At 39.7% G+C, this 22,771-nt stretch overlaps 1 protein-coding gene across 1 annotated transcript; it reads right to left on the reverse strand.

The window, feature by feature from the left end:
- Positions 1 to 5,920: 5,920 nt before the first annotated feature.
- LOC124264574 (zinc finger protein 845-like) lies at positions 5,921 to 14,210 on the reverse strand. The gene is made up of 2 exons (XM_046699324.1): positions 14,158 to 14,210; positions 5,921 to 9,888 (listed from the first exon to the last, which is right to left on the reverse strand). Exon 2 carries the CDS (start codon positions 9,784 to 9,786, stop codon positions 6,175 to 6,177), a length of 3,612 nt encoding a protein of 1,203 aa, XP_046555280.1. The 5' UTR covers positions 9,787 to 9,888; positions 14,158 to 14,210; the 3' UTR covers positions 5,921 to 6,174.
- Positions 14,211 to 22,771: the final 8,561 nt, after the last annotated feature.

Genomic DNA, 22,771 nt, shown 5'->3' on the forward strand with positions numbered 1-22,771 from the left:
GTTCACATAAATATAAGCCATTTCTAATAATATCAATTGTTCTATGACATACACAGATATATGGCAAACAGGCATCCCTTCAAAAGAAGTATTCTAATGCATATTACAACACAACATAAAATTCAATATCACTGAAACAGGTAAATTTTGCAGCAAAAAGATCACATTTCCTAACTTATTTTCATTTGATGCAGGAAAACAATCCCAATTTTTGGCATTTATTTACATTTTACATGCATCATGATATCTCAGAAAAAAATCCAATATGGTTAATAGTTAAACTGAGATTCATCTGACATAACAAAAACATTCTGTCAGTACATATCATGAATGTGATGCAGTGCATAGACTGCCAAGAACCAGGCTTTTAAACACAGGTTCAATGCTTCAACCATACAACAGGAATAGTGGGATTGATAACTATTACCAGCTGCGAATAACTCTCAATAACAATCATGCAGTATAAACACAATAACATTGTTAACATCACAAGCAATATGAACATTATCATACTCATTGTGGTTTAAAGTATAGTGTTGTAAATGTATAAACAATAACTATGTTGACATTACAAGCAATATCAACATTATCATACTCATTGTGGTTTAAAGTATAGTGTTGTAAATGTATAAACAATAACTTTGTTGACATTACAAGCAATATGTATACAGTTAACATGTAACATTTGTTGTAAAACCAATTAACATCACAAACAGTATCAACATTAGCATACTCATTGTGATTTAATGTATACAGTTAACCTTGTAAAATATATTAACACATGCAATAGCCTCAATCTCATATATAAAGTCAGTATAACAAAAAACAACTGGTTCTCTTAACAAATTCAGACAAACTGCAGAGAGACCTTTTTGTGTCTTGAAGTACAGGTATATCAAGTTGAAAATCATATAAGTTATGTTGTAAATACATTTTGATGATAACAAAGTGCTGGTGCTTTTTTGTTTAATGCTGCATTCATCAATATTTCAGCCTTTAAATCTAAGACTTGGTGTAATCTCTATCTTTCAGTGTGTTTTGTCTCACTATCAAACATACCCAGTATAGAACCATGGTGTAGAGTGGGTCTTCAGAATCCCATACTTGTGGAAAAATGCAACTAACAGGATCAGGGGTTAGGCTCACTAACTTGGTTGGTACAGGTCATAGTTTCCCAAATACATAGATCAATGTTCATGATGTCAGTCACTGGATTGTCTGGCCCAGACTCAAGTATTAACAAGCCAGCATTATATAGCATGAATATTGCAGAGTACACTATTAAACAGAAAACAACAACCAATACCTAAGCAATATTTTCGGATAAAACAGATTCATTATCAATTGATAGAACTGGAAATATGTTAAAAGTACAGTTCATCTAGCTGTCTAGGACTTTGATGCGTTAACTGAATTTATCTCATACTCGTCCTCAAAGTCCCGTCTGGGAAACTCTTGCTGTACTTTTCACTATGTAAGCTGGGGCATGCCAACCTTGTGTATGTCAGATTCTTAGTTGTGACTAAAAAATAGTTTTAAACTTACTCTAAACTTCAGCTTTATTTCGCTGAAATTCCACAACTTAGTTCCAAAGGCCAAAACACAATGCAGCTTTTATGATGAAAGGCAGGGTTTAGTAATGGCTGCCACGATTTAGATACCTTTTGCTCAAGTTATATGATGACCAAGTCATCCAGTTTTGATTATATAATCAAAACTGGATGATAATATACAGTGACTGACATCGTGAACATCAATCTACACACTTGGGACCTGATGACATGCATCGAACATCAATCTACACACTTGGGACCTGATGACATGCATCAACCAAGTCAGAAAGTCTGACCACCTGCTTCTCCTAGTTGCCTCTTATTCAGGGTGAATCTGGGATTCTAATCAACAATCATTAATGAGTGACTGAGTGAGTATATTTTTATGCCACACTCAGCAATATTCCTGATATACAGCGGCAGTCTGTAAATATTCAAGTGTGGACCAGACAATCCAGTAATCAACAGCATGAGCATCGATCTACGCAATTGGGATAAGATGACGCAAGTCAGTGAGCCTGACCACCCGATCCCGTTAGTCGCCTCTTACGACATGCATGGGTTACTGAAGGACAAGTCTAACCCGAACCTTATGGGTCAGTCATGAATGAATGGAACACTGCACATATGCAGATAATGTCATATGTATTAATACTGCAAAGTAGGATACCCAGAATAAAAAAAATCATTTCAACACTTGAATCGAACCTGAGTCGTCACGGATGGGCAAACACTTGAACTTCCAGGCTACCTCACTGTCCCTAAGAAGTCTATGATGATATTCATATTTACTACATCGAGGGGTGAAAGAAAGGAAATGAAGGAGATTATCACAAGGGTTGATAACATGTAGGGTCTTCACAATAGCATGAAGAAAGACAGGTAAAATGTGGCATATAATCAATCTGACATGTCTACTGTTAACGTTTATTTTTTTTAATTTTAATTTCTAGAAATCATGCATTTTGAGGTGGTTTTCACATCACTTTGTTTACAGATCCTGTCAAATAGCAGAAGAAATATTATAGAATCATTTTCATATTAGGTTGATATTATTTCAATATGGACTTGGTTTCTTATGGATAACTCAAGACACAGACTGTATACCCACATTCATGGAAATGTTTAAACAGAGATTTTACGACTGCTTCACTCAACCTGGCTTGCATCACTATTTTCGTCATCCAAATGTAAGTCAACTCTCAGCTTCGAACCATATTTAACTAGTGAACTGCTACCAAATCAACTTAAAATCATACCTCAGTTTCAGTGCTGTAACTTCAGATTCGCAGTGGAATGTGGCCGTCATACATACACCCCGTATAATGAACGCCTCTTTTGTCATGCTGCTGGCCTTGATTACATTGACGATGAACTCCATATTTTATTAATATGTCCAAAATATTCCCAACAAAGATCTGTTCTTCAATTCATCTCACTCAACCACCGACAACTGAAACCTCCATCCGATTGTTGTCATCGGACAATATCCATATTTTAAAATCATTGAGTAAAATCTTTCACAAGTTCGCTGTATAAGGAATGTATAAATATAACATTAATTAATACTAAACTATACTCAGCTATACTTAGTATGTATTTACTTTTGCCAAATGTATGTATTATGGACGTTGGGCCTAAATTACTGAATAAACCTGTCTGTCTGTCTGAATCATTCATAATTGTTTAAATAACACTTTGACTGTTAATATTAACCCAAACCCTTTGGAAATTCAATTATATTTCACCTGATCATAATTTTGTTCATGATGTCTAATAAAACATATATCATATTTTTTTCAAAGTGTTTTCATGCATCCAGGCCCCAATTTCTCGAATCAAAATTTTTACTCAAATTTCAAAATGAGTTTGACAATTTGAAACAGCTGAATTTTTAACCCAACTGCATTTTTAAAATACAAAAGCTCAAACAACTTAAGTAATCTATCCACCAAACTCAAACTGTCTACTAAGTTTGAGTTTATTATCAATTTTAGTTCATTAACTAAAGTTTGTTTGAAGTAATCGTGGGCATGATCCTACGCCTTTGAGTTAGTGAGTTGGGATTAATGTCTTTTTCAATGGTACTTCAATTCTATCACATTGGAAGAATGCTAAAGTGATGCCCGTCTCACAGGAAAGCTGAAGTGATGCCCGTCTCACAGGAAAGCTGAAGTGATGCACGTCTCGCACAAAAGCTGAAGTGATGCACGTCTCACAAGAAAGCTGAAGTGATGCACGTCTTACATAAAAGCTAAGGGGATGCCCATCTCAAAAGAAAGCTGAAGTGATGCACGTCTCACAAGAAAGCTGAAGTGATGCACGTCTTACAGGAAAGCTGAAGTGATGAACGTCTCACAGGAAAGCTGAAGTGATGGACGTCTCACAGGAAAGCTGAAGTGATGCACGTCTCACAGGAAAGGTGAAGTGATGCACGTCTCACAGGAAAGCTGAAGTGATGCAATTCTCACAGGAAAGCTGAAGTGATGCATGTCTCACAGGAAAGCTGAAGTGATGCATGTCTCACAAGAAAGCTGAAGTGATGCACATCTCACAGGAAAGCTGAAGTGATGGACGTCTCACAAGAAAGCTGAAGTGATGCACGTCTCACAGGAAAGCTGAAGTGATGCACGTCTCACAGGAAAGCTGAAGTGATGCACATCTCACAGGAAAGCTGAAGTGATGCACGTCTCACAGGAAAGCTGAAGTGATGCACGTCTCACAGGAAAGCTGAAGTGATGCACGTCTCACAGGAAAGCTGAAGTGATGCATGTCTCACAGGAAAGCTGAAGTGATGCACGTCTCACAAGAAAGGATGCCTGTCTCACAGGAAAGCTGAAGTGATGTAATTCTCACAGGAAAGCTGAAGTGATGCAATTCTCACAGGAAAGCTGAAGTGATGCACGTCTCACAGGAAAGCTGAAGTGATGCACGTCTCACAAGAAAGCTGAAGTGATGCACGTCTCACAGGAAAGCTGAAGTGATGCACGTCTCACATGAAAGCTGAAGTGATGCACGTCTCACAGGGAAGTGAGCTCACAGGAAAGGTGAAGTGATGTCTCACAGGAAAGCTGAAGTGATGCAATTCTCACAGGAAAGCTGAAGTGATGTCTCACAGGAAAGCTGAAGTGCAATGAACGATCATCACAGGAAAGCTGAAGTGATGGACGTCCCACAGAAAAGCTGAAGTGATGCACATCTCACAAGGAAAGCTGAAGTGATGCACGTCTCACAGGAAAGCTGAAGTGATGCACGTCTCACAGGAAAGCTGAAGTCTCACAAGAAAGCTGAAGTGATGCACGTCTCACAGGAAAGCTGAAGTGATGCACGTCTCACAGGAAAGCTGAAGTGATGCACGTCTCACAGGAAAGCTGAAGTGATGAACGTCTCACAGGAAAGCTGAAGTGATGCACGTCTCACAGGAAAGCTGAAGTGATGCACGTCTCACAAGAAAGCTGAAGTGATGCATGTCTCACAGGAAAGCTGAAGTGATGCACGTCTGACAAGAAAGCTGAAGTGATTCTCACAGGAAAGCTGAAGTGATGTAATTCTCACAGGAAAGCTGAAGTGATGCAATTCTCACAGGAAAGCTGAAGTGATGCACGTCTCACAGGAAAGCTGAAATGATGCAATTCTCACAAGAAAGCTAAAGTGATGCAATTCACACAAGAAAGCTGAAGTGATGCAATTCTCACAAGAAAGCTGAAGTGATGCAATTCTCACAGGAAAGCTGCATGTCTCACAGGAAAGCTGAAGTGATGCAATTCTCACAAGAAAGCTGAAGTGATGCAATTCACAAGAAAGCTGAAGTGATGCAATTCTCACAGGAAAGCTGAAGTGATGCTTTTACCATTTAGGTGAAACCTTTGAACATGGGTATGGAGCTAACAAACCAAGAAACATAATCAGTGTGAACTGGGACATGACCCACAATTATACTCATAGACTTCTTGCATGCCCAAGGGAGACAACTCTCGAAAGTGAATTGTGGAGCTTTTGACGACAGCAACCCTCTTCAAAGTGATAATATAAAGGCAGCCTAAATGACTCTAAGGAGCCTACTCTACAGCTTCACCATAACATCCTTCACCAAAATGTTGAGAAATGTGTAGCATGTATTTTCAGATCCTGACATATCCACGGTATGAGAAGAAAGACACATAACGAACTATATGCGGAGAAGCATTGACAAAGGCCATATGGCCTGTTTGCTAATCCTATTTCCATTTTGTTATGTCGTGTATTATGAAAAATGTAAACATTAATGGAAATAAAATATTGTTTAAATCACATGGTACAAGTATATTCCTTTGAGTATTTTTCATTTTAAGTATTGTCACATCCAGTGTTCCAATTTTCAACTATTAAGAACTGTCAACTGTTCTCAGTAATGTATGTAAATTTGAAGAAATGTAATTTTATTGAAAAATTTATCATTTAAGGACTGACTTCTGAGTATCCTGGGGAGGCCTGGGCCATTTTTAGAGAGATGACATTTTCTCAATCACTGCTCCAGTTTAAAAGAGAAGAATTTAATGTTTTTCATATGGATTGGTAAACATCTTGATGCAGTTTAATTTCATTGCTTTCACCACCTTTGATAACTAAAATATAGTTGGCCTCAGTAATAGCTAAACATGGCTGGAGCTAAAGTGTGCATTTGCAGATTATTTGGAGACTGTTGATACTGCTGCTGCTGAGACGGATGAAGAGGTGCAGGTTGAGGGGCACAACCAAGACCTGCTGGAGGAACAAGTGATGTGGCTTGAGGAGGTTGAGGAGGAGCTAGAGGAGGAACATGAGCAGTTGCTGTGTGAGGAAGAGCAGAGACAGATGGAGATGCGGAAGGATGGGGAGATGGAGCTGAGAGGTGTTGAAGAGAAGGAAGAAGGGTCTGTTGAATAGGGGGAGGTTGTAGAAGAGGGGGAGCAGGTTCACACGGCTGTGGAAGTGTCTGAGGCTTCTGCATAGACTTTGGATTCATTTTATGAGTGTCTATCATATGTCTCTTAAGGTGACTTGGTCTGATGTAAGCCTTATCACAAAGCTGGCACTTGCAGTTCCTCTCTCTGTTATGGTATATCATGTGCCGCTGGAGGTTCTTCAGGTCAGGGTAGAAGTTGCGGCACACTTGACACTGAAATTTCTTCTCTGGGCGAGACTTTTCCTTTTCATGGAACTGGAGATGACGTCGAAGCCCATGACCTTGGACAAAGCCTCGACCACATACCTCACAGGTGAATGGTTTCTCACCTGTGTGGAGACGCATGTGAGAAATCAGGTAATACTTACTGAGAAAATACTTCCCACACACCTCACACGTCGCTGGTTGCTTTTTGGTGTAGACTTTGGGAGGTATACCTTGATGGGCAAGGCGATGGTTACGGAATGTCCCATACATGTAGAAGGCTTCACCACATAGCTTGCACCTGTATGGCTTCTCTTGAGTGTGAATACGCATGTGCCGTTTAAGGTAGGACTGATTGGCAAGAATCTTGGAACACACCTGACAACTAACTTTTCCAAGCAAATGCAGCTGGCGATGTTGATGGTACCCTGACTTGGCGGCGAACGTCTTGTCACAGTCTGTACATTTGTAAGGGCGCTCACCAGTGTGAGTCCTGATATGAATTTCCATCTTTGATTTGCAGCTAAAATTCTTTTCGCAATACTCACATGGAAAAAGCCTTGGTGAAGCGTGAGACTTTTTGTGGCGTGTCAAACCACTGAGTCGATTGAAAGACTTCCCACACATCTCACAGGTAAATGTTGGCTCTGGAGGTGTGTCATGTTCTTGTCGATGCAACTTCAGTCTCTTGGAAGAACTGTAGGCTTTACCACAGATCTCACACACTTTATTTTTGGGAGCTTTTTTGTATTTTCTTTTGCTGTTTTCCTTTTCCAACAAATGTGTATCTCTTCCAGAATTAGTTTGATCTGATTTGGAGCTATCGTCACTAAAAAGTGCACTAACATTAACAACACTATCTGAATTATCTCCATTGGCCTCATCAGTCTCTTTACCAGTATTCCCTGTCTCCATTTTAGCATTGGTATCCCTACACTGGGAGCCACTGTCACATCCCACACATAAATGTGGCCTTTGAGATCTTTTGCTTAGGATATCTTTCCCACATACATCACATGAAACAATCTGACCCTTTTCTTCTCGATGTGTCCGAAAATGACGTTTCAGTAAATGTCTTTGTTTAAAAGTCCTCTCACACAAATAGCATTTGAAATGGATCCCTTGTGGTCTGTTTTTAATATCTCCATCTAGGCAGGCAGTTCCTTCCTCATCTCCATCATCTAACTCTTCTGAGCCAACATGACCTGCTATGTGCCTCCTCAGCTCCACCATTGTTGAGACGGTCTTCCCACACAGGTCACAATTGAGACCGGAGTCTACAGATCTGGCAGACCCTGATCTCAAAGATGAGCGAGTTCTAACGGATATGGGTCTCACATGGAGTTCGATATGATTCTTCAGGCTGCTATAATCACTGAAAACCTGACTACACAAATCACACTGCAATACACACTCTTCTGGTTTCACTCCACTTTTAGTAATCTTTCTCTTGGCATATTTCTGTTTTAGACGTGACACAGGTGACTTGCCAGCTTGACTTTCACCATATGTATCTAGCCCGTCAGTTTTACAAACAGATTGTCTAACTGCTGCTCGAGGATGTTTAGCCCGTCTCCGAATGTGGGTAGATTTTGTCAAGTTCCCTCCCTGCATGTTAATCTTCATCACCATCTCTGTGTCAGATTCACCATCTTGTTGATGAGTCTTCTGATGTCTCCGAAGGTTGCCTAACTGGTAGAATCCCTTGTCACATATGTCACACAGAAACTGCTGATCACCATGGGTTCTCACGTGCACACTCAGGTTGGCTGAAGAAGCAAAGGTCTTTCCACAAGTTCCACACTTTACCCTCTTACCAAGATGCTGTCTTATGTGGTACCTGTAACTCTTCGGATTACTGAAGTCTTTACCACATTGCTCACACTTATGTGGCCGCTCTCCAGTATGAACTCTTTCATGTATCGTTACAGTTTTCCTATCAGCATACTTTTTACCACAAACTTTGCACTTGTACGGTTTTTCACCACGATGCATCCTCATATGCCTGGCCAAGTTGCTCCCATTCTTGAAATGCTTGCCGCACAAATCACAATCTGACACGAACCCGCCTGGATGTGTTGCTTGATGCACTTTACGGGCTCTTGAACTCTCAAACTCCTTATCACATAATTGACACCTGAGAACCTCCTCAGATTTAGCATCATCACCTTTTCCCTCTTCCAATTTATCTTTGTTTTCATGAGTGTTTGTGTCATCAGAATCAGAGGAATTTGTGCAATATTTCTGATCTTCCTCTACGTGTTCAACTTCTTGCTCATTTCCATTCTCAGAACCACTTGAGACATCTGAAGAAGCAAAACTGTCGTCTTTTCCATGGTCTTCCTCCTCAACTACTTCGCTATCTTGCTTTCCATTGTCATTCTTCCAACTTTCACTCATACCCTCGTTGAACGACTTCTTTTGAATGTTGATGCCATTCCTATCAACCACCTGACTGTCTCTTAAGGTGTTCCCTTCAGTCTTCCTTTCACTCTTTGCTGCATCCATAACAGTTTGTTCAGATCTTCCTTCTTTCTGTGTCTTCATATTACACCACTCACCACTCATATGATGGGCTGTTAGGATATATCCCAACAGATCCTGATCCACATTCTTTTCTAAACCATCCTGATTTTCATTAGTCATTCCATGCATCTGGCTGTTCTCTGCAAGATTCTTGTCTCTCGCTCCTGTACATTCTGGAATCTGACTGGCTACTTTTATCTTCGTTTCCTTATCCAAAGGTCCTCCTCCTGAATCATCTGCCAACAATCCTCCAGAATCATGTCTACTCTGAGGGCCGTATTCACAAGCACCTGCCAACAGACCTCCAGAATCACATCTATCCTGAGGTCCATCTAAACAAGCACCTGCCAAACATCCTCCGGGATCAAGTCTCTCCTGAGATCCATCCACACAAGCACCTGTCAACAGTCGTGGTGCATGACAGCTGCAGGAGTGAGGTAAGGGACAAGCTAAATCAGGAAGGAATTCTTCACATTTCTTGCACTGTTTTAAACGTATGTGGGTTACGATGTGTTTGGACATTTCTTGTATGTCTCCAAAACTGTTTTTGCATATTCCACACACACAAATGCCCTCCATCCTTTTTGTCCTCAGTATTTGGTTTCAGGCAGGTCTGGGAGATTCAGAATGTTCAAAATTAAATCCACTGGAGACCATCTCTTCCCATGGAATCCATGGATCCTGTGAAACAAGAACAAAGTAATAATAAGGAATTATTAGGACCTGCTCTGTATTAAAAGAACTATCTCCAAGGTCATGGACAATTTTTGTTCTTCTGCACAGACTCCTCTAAGTGTGCTGATAAGTGTTCTGGGAGTCTGAAGTTACATTGTGTAAAAAGTGTGGAGGATACCCTGATATATGTTTGTTGCACTAAGTAAGTGATTTCAAAATTCAGACCAACAATCAGTGTATGAAATAAGCCAAAACTCCAGCCAGACATCAGGGCTGGTAACTTCAAAATGTTACCAGTCCAAAATGGATTTTACAAGACCAGACACCAAGATGTGACTCATGTATATAACGTCTAAATTTTTACCAGACCATCGGGCTGGCTAGCTGTAAATCTAGGCCTTCCGTCTGAATCTAACCCGTCTTGGGTGGTCGGACGGGCCTTATTTCATACTAGTGTTGGGAATTGGTTGAAATCTCACAATTGATGATTGCTTCATTACCAACGAACAATCATCGAAAAAATTGGTTAGCATCATTTTTCAGATTTTCCTATCCAGGTTGTTATTGCAGATATGTATAAGATGATGCAACTCGCTACTTTAAAGTGATGACTGATATATCATGACCATAAACTTTCTGGAGTCTTCAAGAAATATTCAGTCATGACTTTTCAGTTAGTGAAGTGAGTTTTCTAAGAATTAAACAAGTTTGCAGGCCCCGACTACTTCGAAAATGTTCCATCGTCAAGTGTTTTAAAGACTAAAACAGCAGTTCCAGAATTGTTTGTGTTCGATTACGAGAAAATGTGATCGATTGCTTGGTCGTTTGGTCACTGCGACCAATCTTCGATTATTTCAATTAATTGGAACACCACTATTTCATACACTGCAACAACCCATGCAAAGCTATGCTGCTTAACTCACAATCCTGGCTAACACCAAAGCGTTTGCAAATATTCTTCTGACAAAACTTACAGGAACTGATCAAATGATAGTGAGGGGGTGATGATAATACATGTGAAATTCATTTGTGGTGTGTAGATCCATATCTGGTATATCCACTAGGGCTGTGTAATGGCAAATATACTCTTCAAAAAAGGAAACTTGACATAGCAACAATTTGATTTTTAGGAACATATTTGACACAAATCAATCCATCCTGAATCCCAACATGTGGAGGAATGGTTGCTGATGACAAAATGTTAAAAAACCCCGTAACATTACACTCATCACTCACTGAATCGCTAAAAAACACCCTTCATGAAAGATACTATAAGAAAGAATTTATTGATTGTTCATAATCATTATCTTAACACATCACTGATAGATTTACTTTCAGCACCAAAGAGATCCATATATTTCTATGATAAACTTATAACTACTGAAAACCTACCTTCAACATGTGAAAAATGGCAAAATATCTTTGATATTGCAATTCCATGGCAAGATATTTTTAGAAAATATAGAAGATGTACAAAAGATACTAAATTGATTGACTTCCAGTTTAAATTTATCCACAATATTGTCTACACAAAGAAAGAATTATTGAGAATGAAATTAGTAGATGATGAACTTTTCTCATTTTGTAATTTAATGTCAGAAAATGTGAACACCCTTCATGAAATGCATGTGCATCCTGAAAAAGCCACATCAACCGTACTCCATATGCATTGCTTTACGCCACTTTAGACGACAAAAGAACGGCAAGACTGACAGAACCTCAATGACACAATGCCAGTGGCCATTTACAAGGAAGGGCATAGCAGCATGAGGTGGCAAGGCACTTCGGTTTGTCCAGACAGACAATTTCAAACCTATGGACCCGATACAACAATACTGGGAGTGAAAATGACAGACCCAGGTCAGGTTGACTTAGAGTTACCACCGCCGCCCTGGATCGCAGTGCGCAAACTGCTATAGGAAGCCGGATTGTTTTACCAGAAAGCCAGTTTGACGTAAGGTCTTGACACAACATCACCAGGCTGAACGTCTAAAATGGTGCAGACAATGAGTGAGATGGCCGAGGGCAAGATGGAGGGCAAGTTTGTTCTCAGATGAGTTTCGGTGTCTTCTCAGACATGCTGATGGACTTTCACGTGTATACAGACATTGGAACGACCGTTACGCCGATAACTGTGCACAGCAGGTCGATAGATTTGGTGTTGGAGGTGTCATGGTATGGGCAGATATCCATCATAATGACCGGACAGCACTTGTGCATGTGGCAGGTGCTTTAAATCGGGTTAGCTATGGAGACGAGATTTTGCAACGTCACATCGTTTTTTTCATTAACGTCAACGGTGGACATATCCAGCAAGACAATGCTCGACCTTACTTTGCACGTGTTTGCCAGGACTTCCTCCAGCAAAACAACATTCAAGTGTTACCATTGCCTACTTGATCACCTGATTTGTTCCCCACTGAACATCTAAAGGAAACTCTTGATCGACGCTTGCGCCAGCGTAATCCGCCACCTCAGACACTACAAGACCTGCACGCAGCACTTCAGCAAGACTATCAAAACATTCCTCAAGACAGCATTTGGCATCTCCTTTCTTCTATGGGCCGCCGCTGCAAAGCTGTTATTGATGCTCATGGTGGTCACACCAGATACTGACATTTTACACTCTGACCAAGTGGCTTTAATAGCCCTCTGAGGTTTTACCAAACACTTTCTGGATAATCATGTTTTGGAAATTTGAGTAATGATGTCGTTTTTGAATCAGTTATATGCACTCAGTGAATAAACTCCAAAACAGCATGTCAAGTTTCTTTTTTTGAAGAGTATGTATTGTGTTGCAATAGACTGTGATTAAGGTACCCGTTATTGCGATACATATTGCGATATATTGGGAACTTAAGTGTTTGACAGTAGGTGACACTAATTGTACATATCGATCCTATTATCTACATTATAAGTCCCTAAAAATATATGTTATGGTTCTGATAACAGCAATCTCAAAATTAGGTTCAAAGTCAGGGTTTTATTTTCTCATTTTTATACAATTTATAGCAACACAGTATGCTGTTTTGTCATTAAATACCAAAGGAAAACATCTGTTGTGAATGAAAGTCTGTGTAGATTATAATTTAAACCATAAAGATAATCACAAAAAGTTCATACATATCTTTTACCCCAAATACTGGCTTATTTCCTAACTGACTGAATAAGTTTCGACTGTCAGGTCATGTACACTGTTGATGTTTGTTTAACATCGTCATGCACTACTTGTCATAAAAGTGTGATTACCTCATGAATGTGACACAACACTTCAACCCCCATTTTTACAAACATTCTGCTGCTCAGAATCAAGAATCTGGTAAAAATATACAAGCGAGTCCGGTGTTTCCGAGTGTCCGGTAATTCTGCGCAGCTGCAATAGCGTACTTCCATATCGAGGTATACATCGTCTGCTACCACATTTACGCTTGAAATTTCTACAAGGGACTGGCTTTTAATCACTAAAGGTAAGTAAATAACAGTAATTGACAGATAAATTGACAGTTTTATGAAAATTCGTTTTCTTCAGACTTTTAAACCTTTTTCTTCATTATTCATAATTGGATTTAATATGAAACACTCTTCCTTACATTGATGAAGTGATTTTTGAAAATAATCTGGCCCTAATACGCTTCCATACTTCGGATCTCCAACTGGATGTCAACTGGATCAGTTGCTGCGCAGAATTACCGGACAGCAAGCGATGTCGTCAGAACGCCGGTAAAGTCAACCGTATGGCATAATGCAACGTTAGAATCTTATAGTCGTCAATAAAACTTATATTTCTAGGTAAATATGATGCATACCAGCATGTTTAGTCACGTAAACCACAAAAATAAGAGACGTTAGTTGCCGTGTTGCGATCGATGTGTTTAGGTGCGCGGAATTACCGGGCGGCATTGTACTAGTAAACAAAACGTATTTCTTCCTCAGCTACTTCATTAAAGTGCACTATTCTCACAGGCCAAGTTCCCCTTACTGACTGTCCTCTACCTAAAAACTAACCATGGCCCAGGACCGAGGGGAAGGGAAGGCGTGAGAGCCACAACCTGAGTCAGTTAGCGAAACGTGTCGGCTGCTAGATAGATCTACTGACAGCATCAATAACATATCTAGCAGCCGATCATCTGACTGATGTCAAACATCACTCGCGGCTGTCGAACACAATGGTCATATTGACAGTAAGCTGTCTTTAACCTATTCACTGTTACATGTTGATCACATTGATATGATTTGGAATTTCAATGCACTAAAACCTCAAAATTATGAACAAACCTCATGAATTTTCAGACTTTTCATCTTTCGTACGATCGGAAGTTACTGTCTCATGTGAACGGAGAACAACAAAAGGGAGGTAACTCGCATCATCTCATTTTGTCAGCATTCGCTTGACAATCGTGTACTTTGAAGTAGCAACAGTTTAAATGTTCGCTATCAGATAAATCTTTTGTATGAAATATGCTCGAAACAACAAATGAGTGAGTGAATTAATATTTAACGTCACATCGGCAATAAAACAACAAAAGAAAGAACTGTAGCCTATGCCACATGTTTTATGCCGAATGTATATCAATAAATGTTTTCTTTTCTTCTAAAATCGAATGTATCTAAAAACAAATAGAGAAGTTTTCATCCATAAAGTTTTATACTTTTCTAAATTCGAATGTATTACACTTTTGCCAAACAATTAATTTCTTATTGATCGATAAAATATTACAGTCTTTACCTTTTGCATAAAACTGCAAAATGCCCCAATTTATTTAAAATGGTTTATATTAATATTGATAATTGTCCAGTCTTTTATATAGCGCCTAAAAATGTCCTCCACATTAGGATGCGATAAAATAACATAACAGTCTTTACCTATATATTTACTTAGCATAACTAAAAATGTCCTGCAAAACATTAGTGGGATCAACCCAAAAGTAATGTACATATGCCATAATGAAATATTCATAAAGATCTTGCAAGTAAAGATATTCAACAGTTTTTCATTTTCTACATTCAAAATAAAGCTCAACAATATTTTTAAGCCTTATCTTTAGGTATTTTAGAGAATAACACAGATAATCAACTCAGTGTGTCCGTAGACTCCGTACTGACAGGGAAAGTTAAATCCGTGAGCACGCAGTCACGGGTATCTGTAGCAGAGTAAGTGAGTGAGTGAGTTTAGTTTTACGCCGTACTCAGTAATATTCCAGATATATGGCGGTGGTCTGTCAGTAATCGAGTCTGGACCAGTCAACCAAGTGATCAACACCATGAGCATCGATCTACGCAACTAGGATACGATGATATGTGTCAACCAAGTCAGCGAGCCTGACCACTCGATCCCGTTAGTCGCCTCTTACGACAAGCATGGGTTACTGAAGATCAATATTCTAACCTGGACCTTCACGGGTTGCATGTCTCATGAGCTCTGGTCCCTTGAATTGAGGTAAAGCTTTAAACAAAACTGTTTGACTTTGAGAAATAAAAATGTGCTTAGTCAGACAGACAGACACTTTATTCGGTAATATACGGCCTTATGGCCCATTTTACAGTTAATATATAATGTATTTTTAATGTCACGTGAGCACAAATTGAAATAGTTATCTAGCAATAAATATATGTTTTAACTATGTTGCAACTGCATGTATAACAAGAGGATTTTGAGAGTTTAATAAATTTACCATTAACATATTGTCTTTATGGACATGTTTAATGTGTGGAAAATATTTCTCTCTCAGATCTTTATATGTATCACAAACTAATAATACATGGAATTCATCTTCAATAAAACCCAATTTTGCCACCAGTTTGCACATTTAAGTAGGACAATATCGTCTTGTTTATATCTTCTTGAAAAATTGACATTAAAATTGTGTAGGGAAAGTCTAAATTTACACATGACTCTTATCAAATCCTTATTTTCTAATGATGTTAAATATTTCTCTGGTTCTATAGCTGACTTAATCGAATCATAAAGACATAAAAAGGATGAAGATGAAATACTATTGTGCCAGGTTTGATAATACATATCTTGTAACCTTTGTTTTAATGAAAATAGAAATAACTCTTCATCGCCAAAGATTTGCGCGATCCAAACAAAAGAATACCCACAAGTAAATAGCAAAGATCTAACATTTGAAACCCAGTTACAACTGGTCTTACCATTATCATCAAGAGTTTGTAATAAATTATAGCATTGATAAGGATATCGTTGTCGTTCCATCTTTAGTAATTTACACCAATATTTAACCACTCTAACTTGGCTGAGAATAAAAAGAGGATAACGCCCTGTATCGCCTAAAATGGCCTTATTTGAAGCAAACTGGTTACACTATAAACGCATGGAAATTGAGAAGAATAGACTTTTAGGCATACATAAAGGGAATTTTGATGCTAGAGTTGATATGCCTTCTTTGTTTATTCCTGAATTAAATTGGTGGATAAACAACATAGGGAAGCTACCAAACCCTGTTTATACCCCTGACCCAGAGATCGAGTTATCTTCCGATGCGTCCCTCACCGGCTGGGGAGGGGCGTGCGAAGGGCAAACAACTGGGGGAGGCTGGTCAGCAGAGGAGCAACAGACACACATAAACTTGAAATCCGAGCTGCCAAGCTTGCTATTCAAAGTTTCTGTTCCTTGCGTTATTATCAACACGTAAGAGTACGCCGACGTCTTAACAGCGGGAACCTCCATTGCCGTTGACCTTACCGGGGACCTATCCTCACCCCTCCTCATCGGCGTGAACGTCTACAGTTCGCCCTACAACACCAAAACTGGCGATACAGGCAATGGAGAACTGTTCTGTTCACAGATGAGAGTCGGTACTGCGTATCAACTGCAGATGGCAGAACAAGAATATGGCGACGACGTGGCCAGCGTGGCCAATGTGTTATGAAAAGAGACTCATGGGGAGGTGCAAGCATATGGTATGGGGTTGAATAGACCTGAACCAGAGAGTGGGTCCTGTGGTGTTCCAGAACCTTGGTCCAGGGAGAGGAGGCGGCATCACAGCGGTGCGCTACATCGATCAAGCTCTCAGACCCCACGTCATACCACATTTCGCACGTCACCGGAACAACATTTTCCAGCATGATAACGCCCGGGCCCATACTGCCAGAGCTACACGGGACTTCCTACAGCAGAACGGTGTCAACATTATGCAGTGGCAAGCCCTTAGTCCTGATTTAAACCCAGTTGAACATCTTTGGGATGAAATTCAGAGGAGACTGAATAATGTCATACCAAGGCCGAACACAGCCGATTTATTGCGCCAGGCCTTTCTCAGAGTGTGATTCAGGGTGCCAATGGCCTTCATCAATCGATTGGTGCACTCCATGCATAGACGCTGTGCTGCAGTTATTGCCGCTCGTGGTTGTCACACTAAATTACTGAAGTCAAGAGTCTGAATAGACTGCAAACGTTCACGTAATGTCTTGGAATTGTGCTGAGTTATTCATTGATGTGTCAAGAAATTGTACACAAAAATGTTTTTGATCCGCTTCTTATGTCCATTTCTGTAATGATTTGATTACAGTGCCTATCCAATTTTGAATTCGTACTGACGTTTCTATTGCCGCTGAGTATATTCATGAACGCAAGTAATAACGAAATAGGTATAGAAGATATACGACATTATGGAGGAATGCCAGTAACAGCGAGTGAGTGAGTTTTACGCCGTTTTTAGCAATATTCCAGCAATAACGGAAATGGGCTCCACACATTGTACCCATGTGGGGAATCGAACCCGGGTCTTCGGCGTGACGAGCGAACGCATTAACCACTAGGCTACCCCACCGCCCCTGTCAGTAACAGACTGTGAAAAAGCGCATAGTGATGAGTCTTCGTAATTCATGCTAAGAATTTCTATAGTCTGTTTGCAGTGAAAACGTACCGATGAATTTCACTTTAAACAAGAATTGCGAATCCCCATATTTTACCTCTTTTGCCAACTGAACATTTAAATATCAGAATTTTATTCAACTTAGGATAAAAGTTGTTTAACAAATGATCTTAGTTTCAAATCGTTAATATTGGTTTGTATTACAAGGGTGTGTGCACATTAAATGAAACACCGAGAACAAGTAGAGTTGGTCTAAGTTAACGCTCATCACGTACCACACGTGCATTTGTTTCAGTGTTCCAACTACTGCACTTAACCCCTTGTAATACAAACCAACAATAGCGATTTGAATCTATGATCGTTTGTTAACAACTTTTATCCTAAGTTGAATAAAATTTAAATGTTCAATTGGCAAGGTAAAATTATGAGGATTCGCAATCTTAATTTCACTTTATTTGATTTTCTTTCTTGTTTAAAGTGAAATTCATCGGTACGTTTTCACTACAAACAGACTATAGTCGTGTCATAGCCTACTATCTTTCACCGATATAATCCGTCATCGACCAGTATTTTCTTTCTTATCAGGAATGCCATCTTATCAGAGACATCTCTACACAATCATTGTCTGAAGACCAATGCCTCATTGAGGAAGACTTAAAGTAGTTTTAGTATTTAATGTTATTTCACCCAAATATAGGACATCGATTTTATATTCATAGGTAAATACAGAATTTCAACATTCTGTAATCTAAATCTGTAATCCATAATGGCTCTAAAGACACAGTACGTCTTATTTACTTGAGCTTGATATGGACCACCTCATTAAGAACAAGTAAATATCGTATTAAAAGCAGTTGTAAAATACAATATTGTTCCAAACATTATTTTCTCCTTGGTTCCATAGTAAACAGAACGATTATCTAAAACAACATATTCCCATTCTGTCAATAATCAATAATAGACATTAAGACATTGTATAAGCAGATCAAATTTAATAATAACAGAACAAGTAATTAATGATTTTAGTGATCAATGTGTATATTCTATGACGTTCACTGCTGGTGAAGAAGACACAATTGAAAGAGTTGTTCACTGTTTGTGACATGATGTTCACGTGGACGGAGGTAATCGTACCGTGGAGATTGTACTTTGTGGTGTGCCATTATGGCATCGCTAGTTCAACGAATACATTCGAAAATCAATCCTTCTCTAAAACATATGTACACATCTAACACCGGGAATTAACAGATGATGACTAAACGAAAACTCGCCTTGAACTTTTGGAAATAGTTTTGTAGTCGTTTGTCCCAACAAAATAACAGTTATTCGAATTGGTTTAAAATTCCTTATCATTTCAATGACGCATGGTCTCCGCAAAAACAGGAAAGGACAAAGGGAAAAATACATTTTACTGACATAGGTGCATAAATTATGATGATGTTACATTATATACAGACATGTTACACAAAATAGATAATCAAATGAAATAAAGTTCCAATTATCAAATATATTCACATTTGGTTCAACAACTGAAACAAGATAAAAAATATCAATCACGAAAAATTACCAGGGAACAGAAATTGAAATGATATAACACACACACATCTACGTCCTTCATCGATCCTTCGGGAGTGAGTGAGTTAAAATGTTACATCACATCGGCAATATTTCAGTCATATCGTGACTACAAAAAGGTATGTACTAAGAATAAATATATTTATACTTTTTAAAAACCTGTCAGCGAAGGACAGTATAACGACCAGATTATCACAAATTAATATTAAAACTAGTTTGTATTCAGTGTAAAATGCTAAATCATTTCAAGACAATACAATATAGAATCGCGAGCGTTCAGGAAACTTCAGTTTCAATAAGTACAATATAGACAAACGTTATGGACAACAACATGTTGACCCAGCAGCCAAAGCCTTACAACAAATTTTGATATTTCGTGCATTGTTCTTTAAAATAAATATTTTGATAAAACATAACATATGACATAACATACTTTCTGTTCTTCAAATAGGTTCACAGCTTTGCTTAAATCAACTCTAGACTCTAATCTTAACCTGTGGTTAACTATGTGAGCATTTATTAATCCAGAACAACACATGGAGAGAAAGTCAAACGATAACTTCTATGAGTGACATTTTAGAGTGAGTAAGTTTAGTTATACTTCGCTTTAAGCAATATTCCAAAAATATCACGGCGAGGGACAACACAAATGGGCTTCACACATTGTACCCACGTGGGGAATCGAACCCGGGTCTTCAGCGGCATTTTAGAAGTTGGGAAGTACAATGTAGACAAACTTTATGGATAACAACTTCTCTTTGCTTTTCCTACATAACACCCTTGCCAGGCAAGGTAACAGCAATTGTCTAACTTCTTACCGTATGGCGGTCAGGGGGCATGGAGCTACCCATAGGCGATTTGGCATTTAAACAGCCTACATCGGGGATTATGTTCATAATTGTGAAACAGAGATTAATTCGGATCCTGTTGCACAAAGAAGTCGGTTTAACAGTCTTTCAAGCATAAGACAAAATATTATGGATGTCAACTTCTTCTTTATTGTATATACAACGTTTCTGGGCTATTCCTTGCCCCTTCGTAAGGTGTCACCTGACGAAGGGGCACAGAATAGCCCAGAAACGTTGTCTGACACCTGACGAAGGTGCAAGGAATAGCCCAGAAACGTTGTGTATACAATAAAGAAGAAGTTGACATCCATAATTTTTGTCTCATACTTGAACACCAACTTCTATATGCCTCTCAACAACCTCAACAGTCTTTCAGTTACAGAAAGTTAACACGCTATGTTCATGTCACTGTTTTCATTGGGGCGGTGGGGTAGCCTGATGGTTAAAGCGTTCGCTCGTCACGCCGAAGACCGGGTTCGATTCCCCCACATGGGTACAATGTGTGAAGCTAATTTCTGGTGTCCCCCGCCGTGATATTGCTGGAATATTGCTAAAAGCGGCGTAAAACCAAACTCACTCACTCACTCACTCACTCACTGTTTTCATTTGTTTGCTGTTTGACGCTGCACTCAGTAATATTTCAGCTGGACTAGCGGCCAAAAGAAACGCCACCAAATATTTTTCTGGTCTAAAACAAAACAAAATCAAATTATGGCAACATTAAAAGTTTTATTGTAAAAGCAATAATTGAGCAACAGTATTTATGGATAACAAGAAGAGAAACGACGCAGCTCGTGATCTAATGGCACATGAATGACATTGGGGTGCATTGTGCAGTATTCGATCACCAAAGCAGAATCGATTGGGAGCTGTTACAACTTTCTGGGCAGCATATATTGTTCAATACCGGGTGTCGACACCCCTAGCTGTGATGCAGGCCCGAACCCGGCGTCGAACTGAGTAGGTGAGTCTTCTGACGTCACAATTAGGGATCCGACGCCATTCGTCTTGCAGGGCAACTGCCAAAGCGTTCCTCGTCAATGGCGGATTTTGGCGTTTCTGAATACGACGTCCTAGTCGTCCCCAAAGGTGCTCAATTGGGGACAGAACGGGCGATCTCGTCCGTCAGACTTTCCAGAACAGCTCGAACCTGCTTTCGTCACTAAAGAGCACTCTTCACCAGGTTCGCTGCTGCCAGTGTGGCATAGTCCTGGTCCATCTCATCCTGGCCTGTCGGTGTTGGCACGTCAACGTCATGCCCTTGAACGGTCGATAGGCACGGAGACCACGATGGCGGAGTCGACTGGCCACAGTCTGTCTGCTGACTGAATGTCCAAGGCTGTTGTCACAGTGACGTATCGGTGAAGCACTCGTAAATACCGGTCTCCTTGTTGGGCAGTGACCTTCGGTCTACCACTCCTTGGCCTGTCTGCGGTACTGCCAGCCTGTCGTAGACGTGTGACAAGTCTGGCGATGGTGGATTTGCAGCATCCATGGTCCTAGCCACATGCTCTTGTTTTGTTCCCATCTGTAGCATACCGATTGCTCTCTCCCTCCATGCTGCGGTTAATCGAGGCATGTTCTTGGTTGTTAATCAATGAACATGATGAAAGTGAATACACCTGGTCAGCTTTATACCCTGATTTGATACGGGGAACTATGTGCACATTTTCCATTTTACGCGTGTAAATTCGTGTTTTTTTCACTAAATACGAAATGCACGTGCAAGTGTTCACTGGGAATAAACATTTTGTGTTCGAGAGATGTGCTTTTAGCTATTTTCGAACAGATTGACATATTTTGAGAATTCTTTTGGACGCTAGTTTATATGGCGGCGGACTAAATAATCAAGTCTGGACCAGACAGTCCAGTGATCAACAACATCCCTATCGACATATGACATGTGTACACCAAGTCAGCGAGTATGACCACCCGATCCCGTTAGTCGCCTCTTCGTTCATGCCACTGGATATTTAGATTCTTTAGTGAATGTAATGTGAGCATATATTCCAGTGAGCCTGTTCATCCGGTTAGAACTGATCTCCAGAAAGTCATGATGGTGGCTTGAGGCAACTAGTGATGTCACTGACTCGGTTGGTCATCGTATCCCCAATGCTTAGGGCTTCACACATTGTATCCATGTGGGGAATCGAACCAGGGCCTTCGGCGTGGCGAGCGAACGCTTTAACCACTAGACTACCCCACCACCCTAACAACATTATGTGCATGCGTTTATGAAACACTGCAAACAGGGATGAAACTAGATGTTCGCGAAAAGGTAATTCTTCCCAAAGTGGCGCCAGTCACTAACACACGAAAAGACAAGTAAATTGTGCACCGGATAGAAAACACTGGTAATCGATTTTTGCACTGATGTTTCAATTTGCAAATGTCCTCCATGAAACCTTAATAAATATTGACCAGCTGATAATGATTCTCCATTGGGCGTTGAAGACAGAAGAAAATGTAAATGAAAGGTCACCGAAAGTCAGTGATGATTCCAGATGTTCACGAATAGACTGAACATGTTCTGTCCCATAATTAACACCCACAACTCACATAATTTGCATAAAAATTAAAATAAAATATTTAATTCTTGCATGACGCCACACAACAGTACTCCTGCCACGC

This window comes from Haliotis rubra, unplaced genomic scaffold, assembly GCF_003918875.1.
Source record: "Haliotis rubra isolate DU_JTF1 unplaced genomic scaffold, ASM391887v1 Scf93, whole genome shotgun sequence".
Classification (NCBI taxonomy): domain Eukaryota; kingdom Metazoa; phylum Mollusca; class Gastropoda; order Lepetellida; family Haliotidae; genus Haliotis; species Haliotis rubra.

What these genes read in the sequence shown, in the direction of transcription:
- LOC124264574 (XM_046699324.1), bottom strand. Translation starts at nt 9,786, where the DNA reads ATGGAGGGCATTTGTGTGTGTGGAATATGCAAAAACAGTTTTGGAGAC.